This window comes from Pseudophryne corroboree, chromosome 10 (assembly GCF_028390025.1).
Source record: "Pseudophryne corroboree isolate aPseCor3 chromosome 10, aPseCor3.hap2, whole genome shotgun sequence".
NCBI lineage: Eukaryota > Metazoa > Chordata > Amphibia > Anura > Myobatrachidae > Pseudophryne > Pseudophryne corroboree.
Window position 1 is genome coordinate 265,044,966 of NC_086453.1, and position 22,457 is coordinate 265,067,422.

The following is a 22,457-nucleotide window of genomic DNA, read 5'->3' on the forward strand; positions in this document are numbered from 1 at the left end:
GGGGGGAGAGACGGCACTTTGAACCTGGCGCCGGCTGTGCGCCATTCACGGCTCCTGGACCGCCAGCTAATGAGAAGCTGCCACTTGGCAGCTTCTCATTGGCTGGCGGTCTGCGAGCCGTGATTGGCTCACGCCAAAAAAGCCTCATCTTCTTCTGATTGGTGCTGCAGCCGGTCCGCGAGCCATGATTGGCTGGCGGCCGCTGCCACCTTTACTATGGAACAGGGACATGATGCTGTGGCCGGGCGGAGGCGGAACTGGTTCCGCCTGCAATTAGAGGTGACGGAACGCAGTTCCGCCCCGTTCCGGCCCACTTTAACCACTGGTCACGGGATCCCCACGGAGACTCCTACTTTAATAAGTGTGCTCTGTGCTGCTGCAGCGCGCTGCCCCCTGTCCTGTCCTGGTCGGCTATTCACTGATGCATTACTGGGAGGAGGTGTGGCCATGCTGAGCCTGCTGGGACATCCCTGCCTCCTCCCAGTAATGCATCAGTGAAGAGCCGTGTCTATGTTACCTTCGTGATCAGGACCTGGAAGTGACATAACGAGAGGGCAGGAGAGAACTTCCGCCCTTACAGCACCTAAATGTTTTCTCCGTTCTCTCTTCGTTTGAGGTTATTATTTTTTTTCTATGCACCAGTGGACCCTCGCGGGCTCGCTTTGCTCGCCACGCTTCAGGCTTGGTGTCTCGCTCCGGTCCGCTTCGCTTGCCATAGGTTACTATTCCAAATAGTTTGTGACATGGACCCAGGTGCTTATTGGAAAGGTCCTCTCCATGAAGGGAAACTAGACGCTACCGGACAGGACAGGGGGCAGTGCGCTGACTTTTTAAAGTCGGAATGTCCGCGGGGATCCCGTGTCCTATGGTAAGCTCTCCCCCTCCCCAGCGCCTGCTCCTCTGACATGTTTGGAGAGGGGGCATGCTGCCCCCTTGTTCCCCGTTCCAACGCCTCTGTTTGTATGTCCTATGGAAAATGTTGATAGTGTGAAGTTTAATATTTCAGTTAAAGCTGTATTTGTGTGAGACCATTAGTAATCACTGGACGTGCTTTGATATCCTCTTAAACAGCCGTATACACCACATTAAACTCAGTGGAATATACTGTAGACAAAACCAGTGATAAGCAAACAGATATCACATAAACTTTAATGGATATTGTTATGTAAGCAGCTTCTAACAGTATTACATAATAAAGAGTTCTTGTTCAGTGTTCATGTAATCAATCCATGCAAAGAGAGCAATTCAATGAGCCATCACATTGCTGCTGTGCAAACAATAAAACACTGGGGGTTTTCAGAACGCCTTTGTAAAACAATGTAACGTTTATCCAAAAGACAATTAACAGAACAAAAATAGTAAGCTTGCGCAATAAAAGTATATGAGGCTAGCTGATAAAGCATACATAGCAACAGTCTAGGGACATTCCAACCTTCCAGACCTTTGTCTACCCTCTGTATATGTGCAGAGTATAAATATTTCTTGTTACTTAAGCTGGGTACACACTACAGCGATGTCGGCACAATATGCCGTTTCGTAACGACATATTACCTACATCGCTCAGTGTGTACGGGGGAATGTGGACGCTAGTGATGGACGCTTGGTTCTATGTGCTGCTCATAAAACAAAGCGTTGTCGCTAGCGTCCTGTATTATGCTAATGAAGGACAGAACATGTTTGTTCCGACCTTCATTAGCATCGCCCCAGTGTGTACACACAATCTAGGGCTGACGGGGATTCGTTCCGACGTTGGAAAGAATCCCCATCGCTCTAGTGTGTACCCACCTTTAGGCTGGCCATACATCAGACCAACTTTCCTCCAACTGTCCAACTGACCAACCGTCCAACTCAAACGCTGCCCCACACACCTAACCAACTTTTTCATCAGACCAGCCAACTTCTCTCCAACTTGTGATGTCACAGGAGTAGGCGGACAATTTCTGCCTACTTTTTTTTGTCTGGAAAAAAATAAAGAAAATCTAAATCTTGTAGCTTATATGCTGGAGTGATGGAGCTGGACTGATGGTGCTGCTGTGGAGGGTGGGGGGTGATCGTGGAGGCAGAGGGTAAGTGTTGACGAAGCGGGATATTGCAGGTCCCAACTATATGGGGGTGGTGGGTGCACAGTGCCGACTATCCAGTGGGGGACTTGTGCACAGTGCTGGCTGTATGGGGAGAGGAGGGAAGGGGGGGGGGGGGGGGGGGGTGCAGAGTACACTGCAGCAGCATGAATCCCGGTGTGACAGGGGCATCCTGGCAGCAGTGATGTACTGCCACAGCTACCCCTGATACTGCTCCTGCTCCTCCGCCACTACTGCTGGGGGTCCCGGTGTAACAAGAGCAGCCTGGCAGCAGTGATGTACTGCCACAGCTGTCCCTGATACTTGTCCTGCGTAGTGGGGTCCCGGTGTGACAGGGGCAGCCTGGCAGCAGTGATGTACTGCCACAGCTGCTTCTGGTCCTGCTCCTGCTCCTCCGCCACTGCTGCCCGGGGACCCGGTATGACAGAGGCAGCCTGGCAGCAGTCATGTACTGCCACAGCTGTCCCTGGTCCTGCTCCCGCTCTGCTACTGTTGGGGGTGCCGGTGTGACAGGAGCAGCAGTCAGTGCTTAAAGTGGTCCTAGAGAGGTGGTGGAACTCACCCCCCTCCCCACGGCGCCCATGTAATAAAAGTATTGCGCATCACAAAAAGGGGCATGGTCTCAAAAAGGGGCGTGGTCACACAATAGTAATAATGCCCACAGTAGTAGCACCCCATAATACACATAATGCCCACAGCAGTAGCTCCCCTTATACAATGCCCACAGTAGTAGTGCTCCTTATGCAATGTCCACTGTACTGGTAGTGCCCACAGTGGTAGTGCCCCTTATATAGAGCCCATAGTAGTGGTGCCCATTATGCAATGCCCCCAGTAGTAGTGCCCCTTATGTCTCCAGGAGTGATACCCCTTATGAAGTGCCCCCTTTACAATGCCCTCATTAGTAGTGCCCCCATTAGTAATGCCCCTGTGTAGTATTGCCCCCAGTAGTAATGTTGCCTGTAGTAATGCCCCCTGTCGTTTAGCCATAGTAGTTATGCCCCCAGTGGTAATGCCCCTGCAGTTATGACTCCAGTAGTCCCCCCCCCCTTTAGTTTAGCCTCCCAGTGGTAATGCTCCCAGTAGTTTTGCCCCAGTAGTTTGCCCCCTTGTAGTTTAGCCACCAGTAGTAATGCCCCCCTGTAGTTTGCCCCCTTGTAGTTTAGCCCCTGTAGTTATGCCCCCAATAGTTTAGCCACTGTAGTTAGGCCCCTTGTAGTTTAGCCCCCAGTAGTAATGCCCCCAAGTAGTATTGCCCCTGTAGTTACGCCCCCAGTAGTAACGCCCCTGTAGTTATGCCCCCAGTAGTAATGCCCTCCTGTAGTTTGCCCCCTTGTGGCTTGCCCCCTTGTAATTTGCCCCCTTGTAGCTTGCCCCCAGTAATAATGCCCCCCAGTAGTTTTCCCCCAATAGATGCCCCACAGTAGTTTGCCCCCAGTAGATGCCTCCAGTAGGAGCCCCTCTGTAGTAATGACCCCCAGTAGTTTGCCCCCAGTAGGTGCCCCTCTGTAGTAATGCCCCCCAGTAGTTTGCCCCCAGTAGATGCCTTCCAGTAGTTTGCCCCCAGTAGATGCCCCTCAGTGGTAATGCCCCCCAGTAGTTTGCCCCCAGTAGATGCCCCCCAGTAGTAATGTCTTCCAGTAGTTTGCCCCCAGTAGATGCCTCCCAGTAGTAATGTCCCCCAGTAGATGCCTCCCAGTAGTTTGCCCCCAGTAGGTGCCCCTCTGTAGTAATGACCCCCAGTAGGTGCCCCTCTGTAGTAATGCCCCCCAGTAGTTTGCCCCCAGTAGATGCCCCTCAGTAGTAATGCCCCCCAGTAGTTTGCCCCCAGTAGGTGCCCCTCTGTAGTAATGTCCCCCAGTAGTTTGCCCCCAGTAGGTACCCCCTGTAGTAATGCCCCCAGTAGTTTGCCCCAGTAGGTGCCCCTCTGTAGTAATGCCCCCCAGTAGGTGCCCCTCTGTAGTAATGCCCCCCAGTAGTTTGCCCCCAGTAGGTGCCCCTCTGTAGTAATGGCCCCCAGTAGTTTGCCCCCAGTAGATACCACTATACAACAGTATAAAATAAATAAATAAATACACCATACTTACTGAGCCCCACTCCGTGTCCGGCCGCTGCAGTCCTCTGGGCGCCCACTCCTCTGCACTTTGGGAGAGACGTCATGACGTCTCTCCCATAGCGCACAGTGACAGCGCCGGAAGCCGAAGCTCAGTACTGAGCTCCTGCCTCCGGCTGCCGCCGGGCGCCCGCTGGTACCGCAATCTCAGCGGGCGCCTGGCATCTCCCTGCAGCGCCGGCCACACATCGGGTTAGGTGAGCCGGAGGAGGCAGAACTGCGTTCCATCTCCAAGTGGAACTGACGGAACGCAGTTCTGCCCCGTTCCGGTTCACTTTAACCCCTGGCAGCAGTGATGTACTGCCGCAGCTACCCCTGATCCTGCTCCGTCGTCGGTACTGTGGGGGTCCCGGTGTGACTTTCACCCCAGCAGCAGTGATGAGGTGTGTGGGAGCAACTAGAGAAGTGTGTGGGAGCAACTAGTTGGCTGATTGGAACAATGTCGCTCTGATGTATGGCTAGCATTAGGCTGGAACAATTCACACTTTTGACGATGCAAACGTTGAAGAGATACTGTACTATATATATATATATATATATATATATATATATATATATATATATAAACGAGGGGTGTGCAAAAGTTTACAGAAACACGAAAAGTATTATATTTACAATGTGAACATTACATTTTATCGCCAGAGGAGTCTATGCAAAGTTGCATGCGTTAAAAAAACGGTTGGTGATGCAGCTGCATCAGTCCAAAGCAGGTATGTCTTCTGTGATCTTTTCATACCGAGCTTGTCTTTCAAGAGGTTTAAGTGGTGATATAGGAGATTGTGTCACCCACACGACTGAAAGGTGGATGTTGACACATATACTGGCATTACACTTATTTAAAGTGACAAATTCTAAAAAAAAGGGAGTACATACAAACTCCAACATAATTGTTTTTTTCACATTTTTTTTTCTTTCATTTTTTACAAATAGGATTTTGGTAACGGTGGATTTATATACAAAAACAGGGGATTAATGGAGCGGTCAGATTTCACTATATATTCTCGCTAATTTATAAGCAATTTGCTGCTTGATTTATTTATTGACATTATTAACTTGTGTATGTCGCATAAAGCCTAATATATTTTAAAAGAATAACTATCAATAAAAGTAAATTTTTATTAAATTAATTTACAAGTGTGCCCCAGAACAGGCAAGGTGAAATAATTAGCTCCACCCAGAGGCGGATTGGCCATAGGGTTCACACGTAGAGATGAGCGGGTTCGGTTTCTCTGAAACCGAACCCGCACGAACTTCATGTTTTTTTTCACGGGTCCGAGCAGACTCGGATCCTCCCGCCTTGCTCGGTTAACCCGAGCGCGCCCGAACGTCATCATGACGCTGTCGGATTCTCGCGAGACTCGGATTCTATATAAGGAGCCGCGCGTCGCCGCCATTTTCACACGTGCATTGAGATTGATAGGGAGAGGACGTGGCTGGCGTCCTCTCCATTAGAAATTAGATTAGAAGAGAGAGAGAGATTGTGCAGAGTCAGACAGAGTTTACCACAGTGACCAGTGCAGTTGTTGTTAGTTAACTTTTATTTATTTTAATATAATATATCCGTTCTCTGCTATATCCGTTCTCTGCCTGAAAAAAAACGATACACAGCAGCAGCCAGTCACACAGTGTGACTCAGTCTGTGTGCACTCAGCTCAGCCCAGTGTGCTGCACATCAATGTATAAAAGGCAAAGCTTATAATAATTGTGGGGGAGACTGGGGAGCACTGCAGGTTGTTATAGCAGGAGCCCCCAGGAGTACATAATATTATATTAATTTAAAATTAAACAGTGCACACTTTTGCTGCAGGAGTGCCACTGCCAGTGTGACTAGTGGTGACCAGTGCCTGACCACCAGTATAGTAGTATATTGTTGTATGTATTGTATACTATCTCTTTATCAACCAGTCTATATTAGCAGCAGACACAGTACAGTGCGGTAGTTCACGGCTGTGGCTACCTCTGTGTCGGCAGTCGGAACTCGGCAGGCAGTCCGTCCATCCATAATTGTATTACAATATATACCACCTAACCGTGGTATTTTTTTTCCTTTCTTTATACCGTCGTCATAGTGTCATACTAGTTGTTACGAGTATACTACTATCTCTTTATCAACCAGTGTACAGTGCGGTAGTTCACGGCTGTGGCTACCTCTGTGTCGGCAGTCGGCAGGCAGTCCGTCCATCCATAATTGTATTATTATTATAATATATACCACCTAACCGTGGTTTTTTTTTCATTCTTTATACCGTCGTCATAGTGTCATACTAGTTGTTACGAGTATACTACTATCTCTTTATCAACCAGTGTACAGTGCGGTAGTTCACGGCTGTGGCTACCTCTGTGTCGGCAGTCGGCAGGCAGTCCGTCCATCCATAATTGTATTATTATTATAATATATACCACCTAACCGTGGTTTTTTTTTCATTCTTTATACCGTCATAGTGTCATACTAGTTGTTACGAGTATACTACTATCTCTTTATCAACCAGTGTACAGTGCGGTAGTTCACGGCTGTGGCTACCTCTGTGTCGGCAGTCGGCAGGCAGTCCGTCCATCCATCCATAATTGTATTATTATTATAATATATACCACCTAACCGTGGTTTTTTTTTCATTCTTTATACCGTCGTCATAGTGTCATACTAGTTGTTACGAGTATACTACTATCTCTTTATCAACCAGTGTACAGTGCGGTAGTTCACGGCTGTGGCTACCTCTGTGTCGGCAGTCGGCAGGCAGTCCGTCCATCCATAATTGTATTATTATTATAATATATACCACCTAACCGTGGTTTTTTTTTCATTCTTTATACCGTCATAGTGTCATACTAGTTGTTACGAGTATACTACTATCTCTTTATCAACCAGTGTACAGTGCGGTAGTTCACGGCTGTGGCTACCTCTGTGTCGGCAGTCGGCAGGCAGTCCGTCCATCCATAATTGTATTATTATTATAATATATACCACCTAACCGTGGTTTTTTTTTCATTCTTTATACCGTCGTCATAGTGTCATACTAGTTGTTACGAGTATACTACTATCTCTTTATCAACCAGTGTACAGTGCGGTAGTTCACGGCTGTGGCTACCTCTGTGTCGGCAGTCGGCAGGCAGTCCGTCCATCCATAATTGTATTATTATTATAATATATACCACCTAACCGTGGTTTTTTTTTCATTCTTTATACCGTCGTCATAGTGTCATACTAGTTGTTACGAGTATACTACTATCTCTTTATCAACCAGTGTACAGTGCGGTAGTTCACGGCTGTGGCTACCTCTGTGTCGGCAGTTGGCAGGCAGTCCGTCCATCCATAATTGTATTATTATTATAATATATACCACCTAACCGTGGTTTTTTTTTCATTCTTTATACCGTCATAGTGTCATACTAGTTGTTACGAGTATACTACTATCTCTTTATCAACCAGTGTACAGTGCGGTAGTTCACGGCTGTGGCTACCTCTGTGTCGGCAGTCGGCAGGCAGTCCGTCCATCCATAATTGTATTATTATTATAATATATACCACCTAACCGTGGTTTTTTTTTCATTCTTTATACCGTCGTCATAGTGTCATACTAGTTGTTACGAGTATACTACTATCTCTTTATCAACCAGTGTACAGTGCGGTAGTTCACGGCTGTGGCTACCTCTGTGTCGGCAGTCGGCAGGCAGTCCGTCCATCCATAATTGTATTATTATTATAATATATACCACCTAACCGTGGTATTTTTTTTTCTTTCTTTATACCGTCGTCATAGTGTCATACTAGTTGTTACGAGTATACTACTATCTCTTTATCAACCAGTGTACAGTGCGGTAGTTCACGGCTGTGGCTACCTCTGTGTCGGCAGTCGGCAGGCAGTCCGTCCATCCATAATTGTATTATTATTATAATATATACCACCTAACCGTGGTTTTTTTTTCATTCTTTATACCGTCGTCATAGTGTCATACTAGTTGTTACGAGTATACTACTATCTCTTTATCAACCAGTGTACAGTGCGGTAGTTCACGGCTGTGGCTACCTCTGTGTCGGCAGTCGGCAGGCAGTCCGTCCATCCATAATTGTATTATTATTATAATATATACCACCTAACCGTGGTTTTTTTTTCATTCTTTATACCGTCGTCATAGTGTCATACTAGTTGTTACGAGTATACTACTATCTCTTTATCAACCAGTGTACAGTGCGGTAGTTCACGGCTGTGGCTACCTCTGTGTCGGCAGTCGGCAGGCAGTCCGTCCATCCATAATTGTATTATTATTATAATATATACCACCTAACCGTGGTTTTTTTTCATTCTTTATACCGTCGTCATAGTGTCATACTAGTTGTTACGAGTATACTACTATCTCTTTATCAACCAGTGTACAGTGCGGTAGTTCACGGCTGTGGCTACCTCTGTGTCGGCAGTCGGCAGGCAGTCCGTCCATCCATAATTGTATTATTATTATAATATATACCACCTAACCGTGGTTTTTTTTTCATTCTTTATACCGTCATAGTGTCATACTAGTTGTTACGAGTATACTACTATCTCTTTATCAACCAGTGTACAGTGCGGTAGTTCACGGCTGTGGCTACCTCTGTGTCGGCAGTCGGCAGGCAGTCCGTCCATCCATAATTGTATTATTATTATAATATATACCACCTAACCGTGGTTTTTTTTTCATTCTTTATACCGTCGTCATAGTGTCATACTAGTTGTTACGAGTATACTACTATCTCTTTATCAACCAGTGTACAGTGCGGTAGTTCACGGCTGTGGCTACCTCTGTGTCGGCAGTCGGCAGGCAGTCCGTCCATCCATAATTGTATTATTATTATAATATATACCACCTAACCGTGGTTTTTTTTTCATTCTTTATACCGTCGTCATAGTGTCATACTAGTTGTTACGAGTATACTACTATCTCTTTATCAACCAGTGTACAGTGCGGTAGTTCACGGCTGTGGCTACCTCTGTGTCGGCAGTCGGCAGGCAGTCCGTCCATCCATAATTGTATTATTATTATAATATATACCACCTAACCGTGGTATTTTTTTTTCTTTCTTTATACCGTCGTCATAGTGTCATACTAGTTGTTACGAGTATACTACTATCTCTTTATCAACCAGTGTACAGTGCGGTAGTTCACGGCTGTGGCTACCTCTGTGTCGGCAGTCGGCAGGCAGTCCGTCCATCCATAATTGTATTATTATTATAATATATACCACCTAACCGTGGTTTTTTTATACCACCTAACCGTGGCAGTCCGTCCATAATTGTATACTAGTATCCAATCCATCCATCTCCATTGTTTACCTGAGGTGCCTTTTAGTTCTGCCTATAAAATATGGAGAACAAAAAAGTTGAGGTTCCAAAATTAGGGAAAGATCAAGATCCACTTCCACCTCGTGCTGAAGCTGCTGCCACTAGTCATGGCCGAGACGATGAAATGCCAGCAACGTCGTCTGCCAAGGCCGATGCCCAATGTCATAGTACAGAGCATGTCAAATCCAAAACACCAAATATCAGAAAAAAAAGGACTCCAAAACCTAAACTAAAATTGTCGGAGGAGAAGCGTAAACTTGCCAATATGCCATTTACCACACGGAGTGGCAAGGAACGGCTGAGGCCCTGGCCTATGTTCATGGCTAGTGGTTCAGCTTCACATGAGGATGGAAGCACTCAGCCTCTCGCTAGAAAAATGAAACGACTCAAGCTGGCAAAAGCACAGCAAAGAACTGTGCGTTCTTCGAAATCCCAAATCCACAAGGAGAGTCCAATTGTGTCGGTTGCGATGCCTGACCTTCCCAACACTGGATGTGAAGAGCATGCGCCTTCCACCATTTGCACGCCCCCTGCAAGTGCTGGAAGGAGCACCCGCAGTCCAGTTCCTGATAGTCAGATTGAAGATGTCAGTGTTGAAGTCCACCAGGATGAGGAGGATATGGGTGTTGCTGGCGCTGGGGAGGAAATTGACAAGGAGGATTCTGATGGTGAGGTGGTTTGTTTAAGTCAGGCACCCGGGGAGACACCTGTTGTCCGTGGGACGAATATGGCCGTTGACATGCCAGGTGAAAATACCAAAAAAATCAGCTCTTCGGTGTGGAGGTATTTCACCAGAAATGCGGACAACAGGTGTCAAGCCGTGTGTTCCCTTTGTCAAGCTGTAATAAGTAGGGGTAAGGACGTTAACCACCTCGGAACATCCTCCCTTATACTTCACCTGCAGCGCATTCATAATAAGTCAGTGACAAGTTCAAAAACTTTGGGTGACAGCGGAAGCACTCCACTGACCAGTAAATCCCTTCCTCTTGTAACCAAGCTCACGCAAACCACCCCACCAACTCCCTCAGTGTCAATTTCCTCCTTCCCCAGGAATGCCAATAGTCCTGCAGGCCATGTCACTGGCAATTCTGACGATTCCTCTCCTGCCTGGGATTCCTCCGATGCATCCTTGCGTGTAACGCCTACTGCTGCTGGCGCTGCTGTTGTTGCTGCTGGGAGTCGATGGTCATCCCAGAGAGGAAGTCGTAAGACCACTTTTACTACTTCCACCAAGCAATTGACTGTCCAACAGTCATTTGCGAGGAAGATTAAATATCACAGCAGTCATCCTACTGCAAAGCGGATAACTGAGGCCTTGACATCCTGGGTGGTGAGAAACGTGGTTCCGGTATCCATCATTACTGCAGAGCCAACTAGAGACTTGTTGGAGGTACTGTGTCCCCGGTACCAAATACCATCTAGGTTCCATTTCTCTAGGGTTGCGATACCGAAAATGTACACAGACCTCAGAAAAAGAGTCACCAGTGTCCTAAAAAATGCAGCTGTACCCAATGTCCACTTAACCACGGACATGTGGACAAGTGGAGCAGGGCAGGGTCAGGACTATATGACTGTGACAGCCCACTGGGTAGATGTATGGACTCCCGCCGCAAGAACAGCAGCGGCGGCACCAGTAGCAGCATCTCGCAAACGCCAACTCGTTCCTAGGCAGGCTACGCTTTGTATCACCGGTTTCCAGAATACGCACACAGCTGAAAACCTCTTACGGCAACTGAGGAAGATCATCGCGGAATGGCTTACCCCAATTGGACTCTCCTGTGGATTTGTGGCATCGGACAACGCCAGCAATATTGTGCGTGCATTACATCTGGGCAAATTCCAGCACGTCCCATGTTTTGCACATACCTTGAATTTGGTGGTGCAGAATTTTTTAAAAAACGACAGGGGCGTGCAAGAGATGCTGTCGGTGGCCAGAAAAATTGCGGGACACTTTCGGCGTACAGGCAGCACGTACAGAAGACTGGAGCACCACCAAAAACGCCTGAACCTGCCCTGCCATCATCTGAAGCAGGAGGTGGTAACGAGGTGGAATTCAGCCCTCTATATGCTTCAGAGGTTGGAGGAGCAGCAAAAGGCCATTCAAGCCTATACAACTGACCACGATATAGGAGGTGGAATGCACCTGTCTCAAGCGCAGTGGAGAATGATTTCAACGTTGTGCAAGGTTCTGCAACCTTTTGAACTTGCCACACGTGAAGTCAGTTCAGACACTGCCAGCCTGAGTCAGGTCATTCCCCTCATCAGGCTTTTGCAGAAGAAGCTGGAGACATTGAAGGAGGAGCTAAGACAGAGCGATTCCGCTAGGCATGTGGGACTTGTGGATGGAGCCCTTAATTCGCTTAACAAGGATTCACGGGTGGTCAATCTGTTGAAATCAGAGCACTACATTTTGGCCACCGTGCTCGATCCTAGATTAAAAACCTACCTTGGATCTCTCTTTCCGGCGCACACAAGTCTGCTGGGTTTCAAAGACCTGCTGGTGAGAAAATTGTCAAGTCAAGCGGAACGCGACCTGTCAACATCTCCTCCTTCACATTCTCCCGCAACTGGGGGTGCGAGGAAAAGGCTCAGAATTCCGAGCCCACCCGCTGGCGGTGATGCAGGGCAGTCTGGAGCGACTGCTGATGCTGACATCTGGTCCGGACTGAAGGACCTGACAACCATTACGGACATGTCGTCTACTGTCACTGCATATGATTCTATCACCATTGATAGAATGGTGGAGGATTATATGAGTGACCGCATCCAAGTAGGCACGTCACACAGTCCGTACTTATACTGGCAGGAAAAAGAGGCAATTTGGAGGCCCTTGCACAAACTGGCTTTATTCTACCTAAGTTGCCCTCCCACAAGTGTGTACTCCGAAAGAGTGTTTAGTGCCGCCGCTCACCTTGTCAGCAATCGGCGTACGAGGTTACATCCAGAAAATGTGGAGAAGATGATGTTCATTAAAATGAATTATAATCAATTCCTCCGCGGAGACATTGACCAGCAGCAATTGCCTCCACAAAGTACACAGGGAGCTGACATGGTGGATTCCAGTGGGGACGAATTGATAATCTGTGAGGAGGGGGATGTACACGGTGATATATCGGAGGATGATGATGAGGTGGACATCTTGCCTCTGTAGAGCCAGTTTGTGCAAGGAGAGATTAATTGCTTCTTTTTTGGTGGGGGTCCAAACCAACCCGTCATTTCAGTCACAGTCGTGTGGCAGACCCTGTCACTGAAATGATGGGTTGGTTAAAGTGTGCATGTCCTGTTTTGTTTATACAACATAAGGGTGGGTGGGAAGGGCCCAAGGACAATTCCATCTTGCACCTCTTTTTTCTTTTATTTTTCTTTGCGTCATGTGCTGTTTGGGGAGGGTTTTTTGGAAGGGACATCCTGCGTGACACTGCAGTGCCACTCCTAGATGGGCCCGGTGTTTGTGTCGGCCACTAGGGTCGCTTATCTTTCTCACACAGCTACCTCATTGCGCCTCTTTTTTTCTTTGCGTCATGTGCTGTTTGGGGAGGGTTTTTTGGAAGGGACATCCTGCGTGACACTGCAGTGCCACTCCTAGATGGGCCCGGTGTTTGTGTCGGCCACTAGGGTCGCTTATCTTTCTCACACAGTCAGCTACCTCATTGCGCCTCTTTTTTTCTTTGCGTCATGTGCTGTTTGGGGAGGGTTTTTTGGAAGGGACATCCTGCGTGACACTGCAGTGCCACTCCTAGATGGGCCCGGTGTTTGTGTCGGCCACTAGGGTCGCTAATCTTACTCACACAGCTACCTCATTGCGCCTCTTTTTTTCTTTGCGTCATGTGCTGTTTGGGGAGGGTTTTTTGGAAGGGACATCCTGCGTGACACTGCAGTGCCACTCCTAGATGGGCCCGGTGTTTGTGTCGGCCACTAGGGTCGCTTATCTTTCTCACACAGTCAGCTACCTCATTGCGCCTCTTTTTTTCTTTGCGTCATGTGCTGTTTGGGGAGGGTTTTTTGGAAGGGACATCCTGCGTGACACTGCAGTGCCACTCCTAGATGGGCCCGGTGTTTGTGTCGGCCACTAGGGTCGCTTATCTTTCTCACACAGTCAGCTACCTCATTGCGCCTCTTTTTTTCTTTGCGTCATGTGCTGTTTGGGGAGGGTTTTTTGGAAGGGACATCCTGCGTGACACTGCAGTGCCACTCCTAGATGGGCCCGGTGTTTGTGTCGGCCACTAGGGTCGCTAATCTTACTCACACAGCTACCTCATTGCGCCTCTTTTTTTCTTTGCGTCATGTGCTGTTTGGGGAGGGTTTTTTGGAAGGGACATCCTGCGTGACACTGCAGTGCCACTCCTAGATGGGCCCGGTGTTTGTGTCGGCCACTAGGGTCGCTTATCTTACTCACACAGCGACCTCGGTGCAAATTTTAGGACTAAAAATAATATTGTGAGGTGTGATGTGTTCAGAATAGGCTGAAAATGAGTGTAAATTATGTTTTTTGAGGTTAATAATACTTTGGGATCAAAATTACCCCCAAATTCTATGATTTAAGCTGTTTTTTAGGGTTTTTTGAAAAAAACACCCGAATCCAAAACACACCCGAATCCGACAAAAAAAATTCGGTGAGGTTTTGCCAAAACGCGGTCGAACCCAAAACACGGCCGCGGAACCGAATCCAAAACCAAAACACAAAACCCGAAAAATTTCCGGCGCTCATCTCTAGTTCACAGGGAAGATTCCCGGCGGGCCGACGCACCAGTGGGGCCTGTTTTATTTGAGAACATGTGGTCCTTTTTATAGACATAATGAATAAGATACAAAATAATTTGCATATATGAAAATTACTTTGTCACTTAGCCTGTGATTGCAGATGATCTAGTGTATTCTCTGCCTGCTTGGCTGACATATAAGATTAAGTGAATAGTGATTGGGATATGGTTGGTCTTATAAGCAAGAAAATATATCTTTCTAAAGAATGATATAGTTTCCTAAATTCTGAAGGTGTATCATATAATGTGCTCATAATATTTAATTTTATGTCTTTTTAACTTCCCCCTTGATGCTGGACATGACCACTATCTGGAAAGTCTTGGGGGGGAGGGTGCTGCTGCCATGGCCCATGGCTAGACCTTACACCTCTGGTGCTGCCCATGTGGGGCCACTAGTACACATTTTTCCAGGGCCGCTTTTTGTTCCCAATCCGCCCCTGGCTCCACCTGTGGACCTTTTAAAAAGTGTCAGTGAGTAATTAATACACCTGTGCACCTACTGGGTTACCTGCCAAACATGCACTGTGTGGGGTCCTGAGGACCGAGTTTGAGAACCCCTGCTCTAGGGCGTCATGACTCAAAAAGTTTGGGAACCACTGTTGTAATCTAATTCTTATATCAACAATCTAATTCTCAAGTCAAAGGTTAAGTGGCTTGTTTGAGGCCACAAGGATCTTACACATGGGGATATGAATGTATGGGGGAGGGGGATCTTGGACTGTACACCCTAGTTACTTATACATACATACCTCCCAACATCGTCCACATCCAAATAGGGACACCTCTGCTTGCCGAAGGAGCATGGCCGCGAAAGGGGGCATGGCCTCAGAAAAAGGGAGTGTGGCTTTGCGAGAATGGCCGCGATTGCGAGCCACGCCCCTGTTTTCATCACAATGGGGGCATGCCCAGCACTCTGTGTGCCAGGAGCCTCCCCACTGCACCTGCGGGTGGGGCAGTCCCAAAAAATTGGACTGTCCTGTGAAAATCGTGACAGTTGGGAGGTATGATATAGCAGAAGGTGCTACCATGCTGGGACTTGTAGTTCCAAAAAGATAGAAAGTGTAGTGCTGGTGCACACTCCACGAGGCTCTTGGTATACTTTATGGCCAAAAAATACAGATGGGTCCTCCGTTATCTTGGCTGACTGAGGCGTTAGTCGCGATCAAGCATACGCAGTGTGCCTGGGCGCAAGGAGGCACACCTAGTCGAAGTAAGGCGCACAGAGCGTTTGGCGTTAACTTTGAGTGTAATACCTAAGATCATCCACCAGATGTCACTTTTTAAAATCACCAATGCGCATGCGTGTGGTCTCCATTAAAATACAATACTGAACTACAGCATAAGAACTACTTTACTGGTGTGTCTCATCACGCTACATTATGCTACAGTATGTCATACAGTATATAACAGTATATACAGTACAGATGCAAACAAACGTGTTACAGATACAGCATGGTCTATTGATGTTAGGGATATGTGAGCGTCCAAATCCCATAGTATTAAGTATAATGGGGAGAGATAAAAGCTCCTCCCTAAGTTCCTGGATGCCAAATCACTGTGTGTATAGTTTATACAGATGCAAATGAACGTGTTAAAACACTTGTGTATGCAGACGCAACTAATGTGTGAAAGGAAAAATGTAGCTCATTGACTTTACAGTATGTACAGTGAACTAAATGAGCATCCGAGTCCCAAACAGCTAATTAGTACCCTAATAGAACATACTGTACAGAGATACTAAGGACAGTGATTTTGCATCCAGGAACTTAGGGAGGAGCTTTTATCTCTCTCCATTATACATAGAAAAATTAAACTTGCCGCTGTACGTTACAAGCTGTTCGTGCTAATTAGTACACTAATAGAACATACTGTACAGACATACTAAGGACGGTAATTTGGCATCCAGGAACTTAGGGGGAGCTTTTATCGCTCTCCATTATACATAGAAAGATTAATCTTGCCGCTGTATGTTACAAGCTGTTCGTGCTAATTAGTACACTAATAGAACATACTGTACAGAGATACTAAGGACGGTGATTTGGCATCCAGGTACTTAGGGGGAGCTTTTATCTCTCTCCGTTATACTTAGAAAGATTACAATGGAGAGAGATAAACGCTCCTCCCTAAGTTCCTGGATGCCAAATCACCGTCCTTAGTATCTCTGTACAGTATGTTCTATTAGTGTACTAATTAGCACGAACAGCTTGTAACAGAGTCTCAAAACACAGATTCTCTATTGCCGACGATCTACAGTACTGTGTTGCTCGAACAGTTAGTTAGGATTACACAGAAAAAATAATAATAATATAGTAAATGTCACGGCAACAAAAAAAAAAAGAAAAAAAAAAAGATTAGCACTTTGGGAATCGAACCCGGGACTTTCAGCGTGGCAGGCGGGAGCCTTCATCGCTAGCCCACGACACTGCATGGAAGATTCACAAGTTTATGTGTAAAAGTACTACAAAGAGCGATTCCTTCCCATTGGTGTTGTTTTATGCCTTAAGGGACTTGGATGCTCATATTTCAAAAGCACGGTATTTAGTGCACTGTACATACTTTAAAGTCAATGAGCTACATTATTCCTTTCACACATTAGTTGCGTCTGCATACACAATCTTTAGTTGCGTCTTCATACACAAGTGTTTTAACATGTTCGTTTGTATCTGTATAAACTATTTATTTATTTTTTTAACTCTCTCCGTCTGACCATTGGTCACATCTGTGTGTACACTATGCAGTACAGGACTGTATATTAACATTATAGTCGTCACTGACCATTTGCCAGAGCTTGTAGATCAATCCGCCACTATTCGATCTAAAGTACTGGATTAGTGGAGCATTAGCCACCCAGTGGTGGAGATGTGTATTGCATGCTGAGTATCTAGTCGCGACTCAACGCGCCAGCCGTGATTAAACTCAGCAACCTAAGCTATTGCCTAGGCGTGACTAAACCTCCGTCTAGGCGCAGAAAGAGCCAAGATAACGGAGGACCCATCTGTACTAGCCCACCAACCAAGTGACCTTGTCTCTGGTGGGTCCCTAACACTAAGTTTTAATCCAGGACCTTAACAAGACAGCAAAAGCCAGTAACCCCAGGGCAGCACACAAGTGAAAGAGTAAGGTGTTCGTGAGTGTTAATAAGAAGGAAGCAAAAAGCTATGTATTAAAAAGTGTTATACAACTGAAAGGCGTAATGGTTAGCATTACTGCCTCACAGCACTGAGGTTATGAGTTCGATTCCCACCATGGGCCTAACTGTGTGGAGTTTGTATATTCTCCCCGTACTTGCGTGGGTTTCCTACGGGTACTCCGGCTTCCTCCCACAATCCAAAAATATACTGGTAGGTTAATTGGCTCCCAACAAAATTCACCTTTGTGTGAATGTGTCTGTGTGTACATGTGGTAGGGAATATAGATTGTAAGCTCCACTGGGGCAGGAACTGATGTGAATGGGCAAATATTCTCTGTAAAGCGCTGCGGAATATGTGTGCCCTATATAAATAACTGGTAGTAATAATAATAAATAATAAAGGCGTTAAAGAAGAAAATAAAAAAAAGAATTGTAGTATTAATATGATTTTTTTATTTTGTTATTTTATTTTATTCAGAGTGTTAAAAAGTGCTAAATTAGATGCAATAGTGTGCCACCCCAAGGCAACTCAGCCCCACCATCCCAGGGGGGCCACGTGGAGTGTGCACATACACTATACTTTCTTATATGGTGATATGAACCAGGGTCTCTAATTCTATGCCTTTGAAATAGACTTCAACCTTTCTTTTATTGTCTTCGTTCCCACAGATGAGACTAGAAAAGGACAAGTTCTCCGTTAACCTTGATGTCAAACATTTCTCTCCTGAAGAACTGAAAGTGAAAGTGTTGGGAGACTTCATTGAGATCCATGGAAAACATGAAGAGCGTCAGGTAATAATGACTAAACTCCAAAATGTACACAGCTCATAATGGTTACTCTAAATCTGGTATATGTATTATTTTGTATAAAAAAGCAGGTGTCATACCACTATACAGTGAATACTATTAACCAAATGTTTTTGTAATATCAGTTTTATTTCTTAAGTCCATTAAAAATGTGAATGTTGTCGATTTATCTCAACCAACCCGTTACTTCTAACATAAAAGTGCATCTGTGTGCAGATCAGGGGCAGCATGAATATCCCGGCCATGCTGAGTAACCTGAGGGTTACTCAGATGACCGATGTTCACGCAGATGATCCGAGCCTGGGTCTTCGGACACAGCAGGGGACCAGAGAAGCCGGTGGGAGGGGCCTATTGCCTCCTGCAACAGCATATTATTGCACAGCCGCTGCGTACATCAGGTCCTAAAAGTACTGCAAATATTAATGAAAGATATCAAGGCGCTATTAGATATTTCTAAAATAATAATAATAATATATAAACTGTTGCTACAAAACTATACATTATTATTTTATTTATTCCCAGGATGAGCATGGCTATGTATCCAGAGACTTCCAGAGAAGATATAAGCTCCCAATGGATGTTGATCCCCTCTGCGTCACCTCATCCTTGTCCCCAGATGGAGTCCTGGCGGTGACCGCACCAAGGAAACTGGCTGATGTTCCTGAACGCTCCATTCCCATCACCCGTGAAGAGAAGGTGGCCATTGGTGCTGCCCCTAGGAAGTAGATTCTCTCTGTTTAGCCAGAGAAGATACTTTTCCACCCTGCCAGACAGTGTGCGCGCGTACTTCACTGCTACATGTATTTATTTGTGCTGTCCTGTGACCAAATTACTAATACCAATAAAAGTAAAGAGAAGCATCTGCAAGCGTTTTAGTGATACTTCCCCTGCATTACGTAACACAAGAGAGAGAGAGAGCGGGATGTTGCGCCTCCTGCAGATAACATACCGGCTCCGCCTCTCCTGACACCACATCTATACTTGTTCCATTCAGTTGTTCTGTTGAGTTACGATTTGGTACTAGAAATATTTCTCTTCTTGTCTCAGGGCTTGATTCAGGTGGGGACGGAGAGGCTATCTCTGCTGCTTACATGGAAGCGATATTACTAAGCTGTCCTGCTTGCATTAGTGATCCGAGCTGCATCCAAAGACGCAACATCAGATCATCTCCGGCACCATCGGCTGGCTGCGAGACCATGGTGTTGCGCAAGCTGGCCGCTACGACTACTACAAAGAGGCCAGGGAATTTCTGTCCTCAGACAGAGATACTAGCCCCGGAACCCCCAACAATGGTGGTGACACACCTCCAGAGGCTGTCGATGCCTCCTCCCCGCACCAAAATGGCATCAGACTGTCAATCACTGACAGTCTGATGCCGTAGTGCTTCCTACATCACAGACCTGTACTGCACATGTTTAGCACAGGTCTGGTGCATGCGCAAAGTAACGATCATGGGTACTTTGGGGCATGTCACATCAGCAGCAGGACCTGAATCAGACCCATAGGCTAGTTCACACAACGTATATAATAGCTACTAAAATCTACCTCAAAAGAGTTGTAATATTCATTATTTTGCAAACAAACGTTTTTTTTCTTCCCCCAAATAATCAAATATTCATCATTTTTGCTCTCTGTGGTTTTATTTTCCGGTTCATAACTCTGGATTTCCAAAGCAATAAATACATCTGTGTTCTAACAGGGCCACATAGCAGGTAGGAAATAAAAATAAAGGAGACAAAAAAAAAATTCTTCAGTGCCATGATGTCACAATGAATAAAAGGGGAACGTTGGATCAGGAAAAAAAACAAATATAAAAATAAAATAAAAGATTTACAGTAAATATTTTGAAGCATTATATATATATATATATATATATATATATATATACTGTATATAGTAATTAATCGTTTGTAACCGCAGTGATGTTGGGTAAGCACATTTGCTTTCCATTAAAAGTACCCCAGCATCGTGAGATCTAGCCTTTCAATGTATATAAACAAATGCCCAATTTTTGAGGATGGATTAGCTCAGGATTGCAATGCAAGCGTGAGCATCTCTACTATCAATTTTCATTGTGCCACAATCATCTTGAAGCCCATGCAAGATACACAGATTTATTATTTGATTAAAGTCACAAAATTGATTAAATGAAATGACTCTGTGAGAGGCTAGCTTCAGACAGAACAATTAACGTAAAACAAACCTATGTTATTAGAGAAATATCCACCAATTTCTGTTGGTAGACAGGTCACTATTATAGCGAAATGGTGTAATAAGCTGCCACTCCATTTGTTACACCTTTCAGAACCATTATACGGAAAGTCCACACATAATAGTACAGTGGTTCCCAAACGCGGACCTCAAGGCACCCCAACGGTCCTGGTTTTAAATGTATCCATGCTTGGCCACTGGTGACTTAATTAACCACTTAACCGGCATGGTCAGATTTCATGCAACTGCGCTGTCCCACCCTGTCCCCCCGATTTTGAAGAGGAGATCCGTTCTGCAGATGTGCATAATATAATGTTTAAACATTTCAAAAAATACTTTTTCAACTTTAATAAATAAAATACATTTTAAAAAACAATGTTGTTAACGCTTTTAAAGGGTAAAATCGTCAGTTAAGGGGTTTTAATTAGCATCTCAGTCATTTTGATTTAACCAACTGTGCTGAGCCATGGATAGACCTAAATCCTGGACCATTTGGGTGCCTTGAGGACCGCGTTTGGGAACCTGTGTAATAGTACAAAACTTTGAGCATGAACATCATACTGATCAGTCCATTCTGAGGATAGAGAAAGAAAAAGAACTGATATAAAATAAATGCCAATAAATACTTAACCAAACATAGGATGTACAGTACCAGTGAGGGAAGTCTTTTAAATATTTTTGAATTTTGCATCATTCCCCAAAAAGCTCATTCATTTTTTAAATACTTAAATGTCGTATCTCTGCATCTTTGAATATATTGACTAATGCATAGTTTACAGATGGTAGCCATCCAATCCAATCAAATTGAGTTACCTAAATTAAAAGTTATCATTGTAAATACTGAACGATTAATAAAAAAAGACAAATCCTGGAACATTGTACAATGTGTCAGAGCAAAGATATTTTAACAGGATATATATTTTATGACAGATGAACTCATTAAATCAAATACAGTACAAAATGCAGAAGAAAATTTGACAATAATAAAATTAATAACATAATAACTACACTTATGAATCACGTTCAGTACAGTATGGGTCTGAATGTCAGTCTTACATTTACCTTATTATACTTCCTTAATATGCCACCTCTGTACAACAATATTAAAACTTACTATCTTTCAAAACGTTGCAAGAAGCAGCTTGTATTTGTTAGTGCAAATGTTTAATGGGATTAGAGTCAAAAACACATTAGAAAATGGTTTTATAACCAAATACATTTCAATACATAAATCTTTAATATTTTGTTTGGTTTATGTAGAGCAGAGCAGTCAGTTATTTTAACAATCATGCCAGTTTAACATTAATTTATGTGGTTCTGTGGCTTATTCAGAGTTTTTAGCAAACCAAAAAAGTTAACAATTGGGCAAAACTATGTAGCACTGCAGGTGGGGCAGATGTAACATGTGCAGAGAGATTTAGATTTGGGTTGGTTATATTGTTTCTGTGGATGGTAAATAATGGCTGCTTAATTTCTACACTGCGATTTAAATTTCAGTTTGAACACTTCCCACCCAAATCTATATCTCTCTGCACATGTTACATCTGCCCCACCTGCAGTGCAACATGGTTTTGCCCAATTGCTAACTTTTTTGGTTTGCTAACAAACCTGAATAACCCCCTATATTCTCTGTTGCTACAGTGATACAATACTCAATTTATTGTTGTTGAATGGAACATGAACTTGAGGAAAGGCAACTACTGAATGAGCAAGAATAAATGAAACAATTTGTGTTTTCGTTGTGATGTTAACAATATCTTACATTTTAATTTATAATAATAATTTTGCATAATTTGGACAGTGCTCTATTCTGTAGATAATTACACAGGGCTGCGTGGAGTGATATCATTTTTATATTATTTTATTTTGTAACTGCCTAACTTGTAGGTAACAGGTGCAATTGTGCACTGTTCAAACACAAACATAGCTTTGAACTTTTGACAACTATTAAAAGATCTTGCTCTAGATTTATCAAGCCTTGTAGGCCCTACACACTGGTCTATCCGCCGCCGAGCTGCCCGACGGCAGATACGGCCGATGGGT

General features: G+C 44.9%; 1 protein-coding gene across 2 annotated transcripts in view; it reads left to right on the forward strand.

The window, feature by feature from the left end:
- CRYAB (crystallin alpha B) overlaps positions 1 to 19,065 on the forward strand; it is a 107,388-nt gene extending 88,323 nt beyond the window's left edge. For both annotated transcript variants that reach the window (XM_063943247.1, XM_063943246.1), the window contains exons 2-3: positions 18,066 to 18,188; positions 18,726 to 19,065. In XM_063943247.1, the coding sequence (XP_063799317.1) occupies positions 18,066 to 18,188; positions 18,726 to 18,929 (327 nt within the window). In that variant the 3' untranslated portion in view covers positions 18,930 to 19,065. The remainder of the gene's footprint in view (positions 1 to 18,065; positions 18,189 to 18,725) is intronic.
- Positions 19,066 to 22,457: the final 3,392 nt, after the last annotated feature.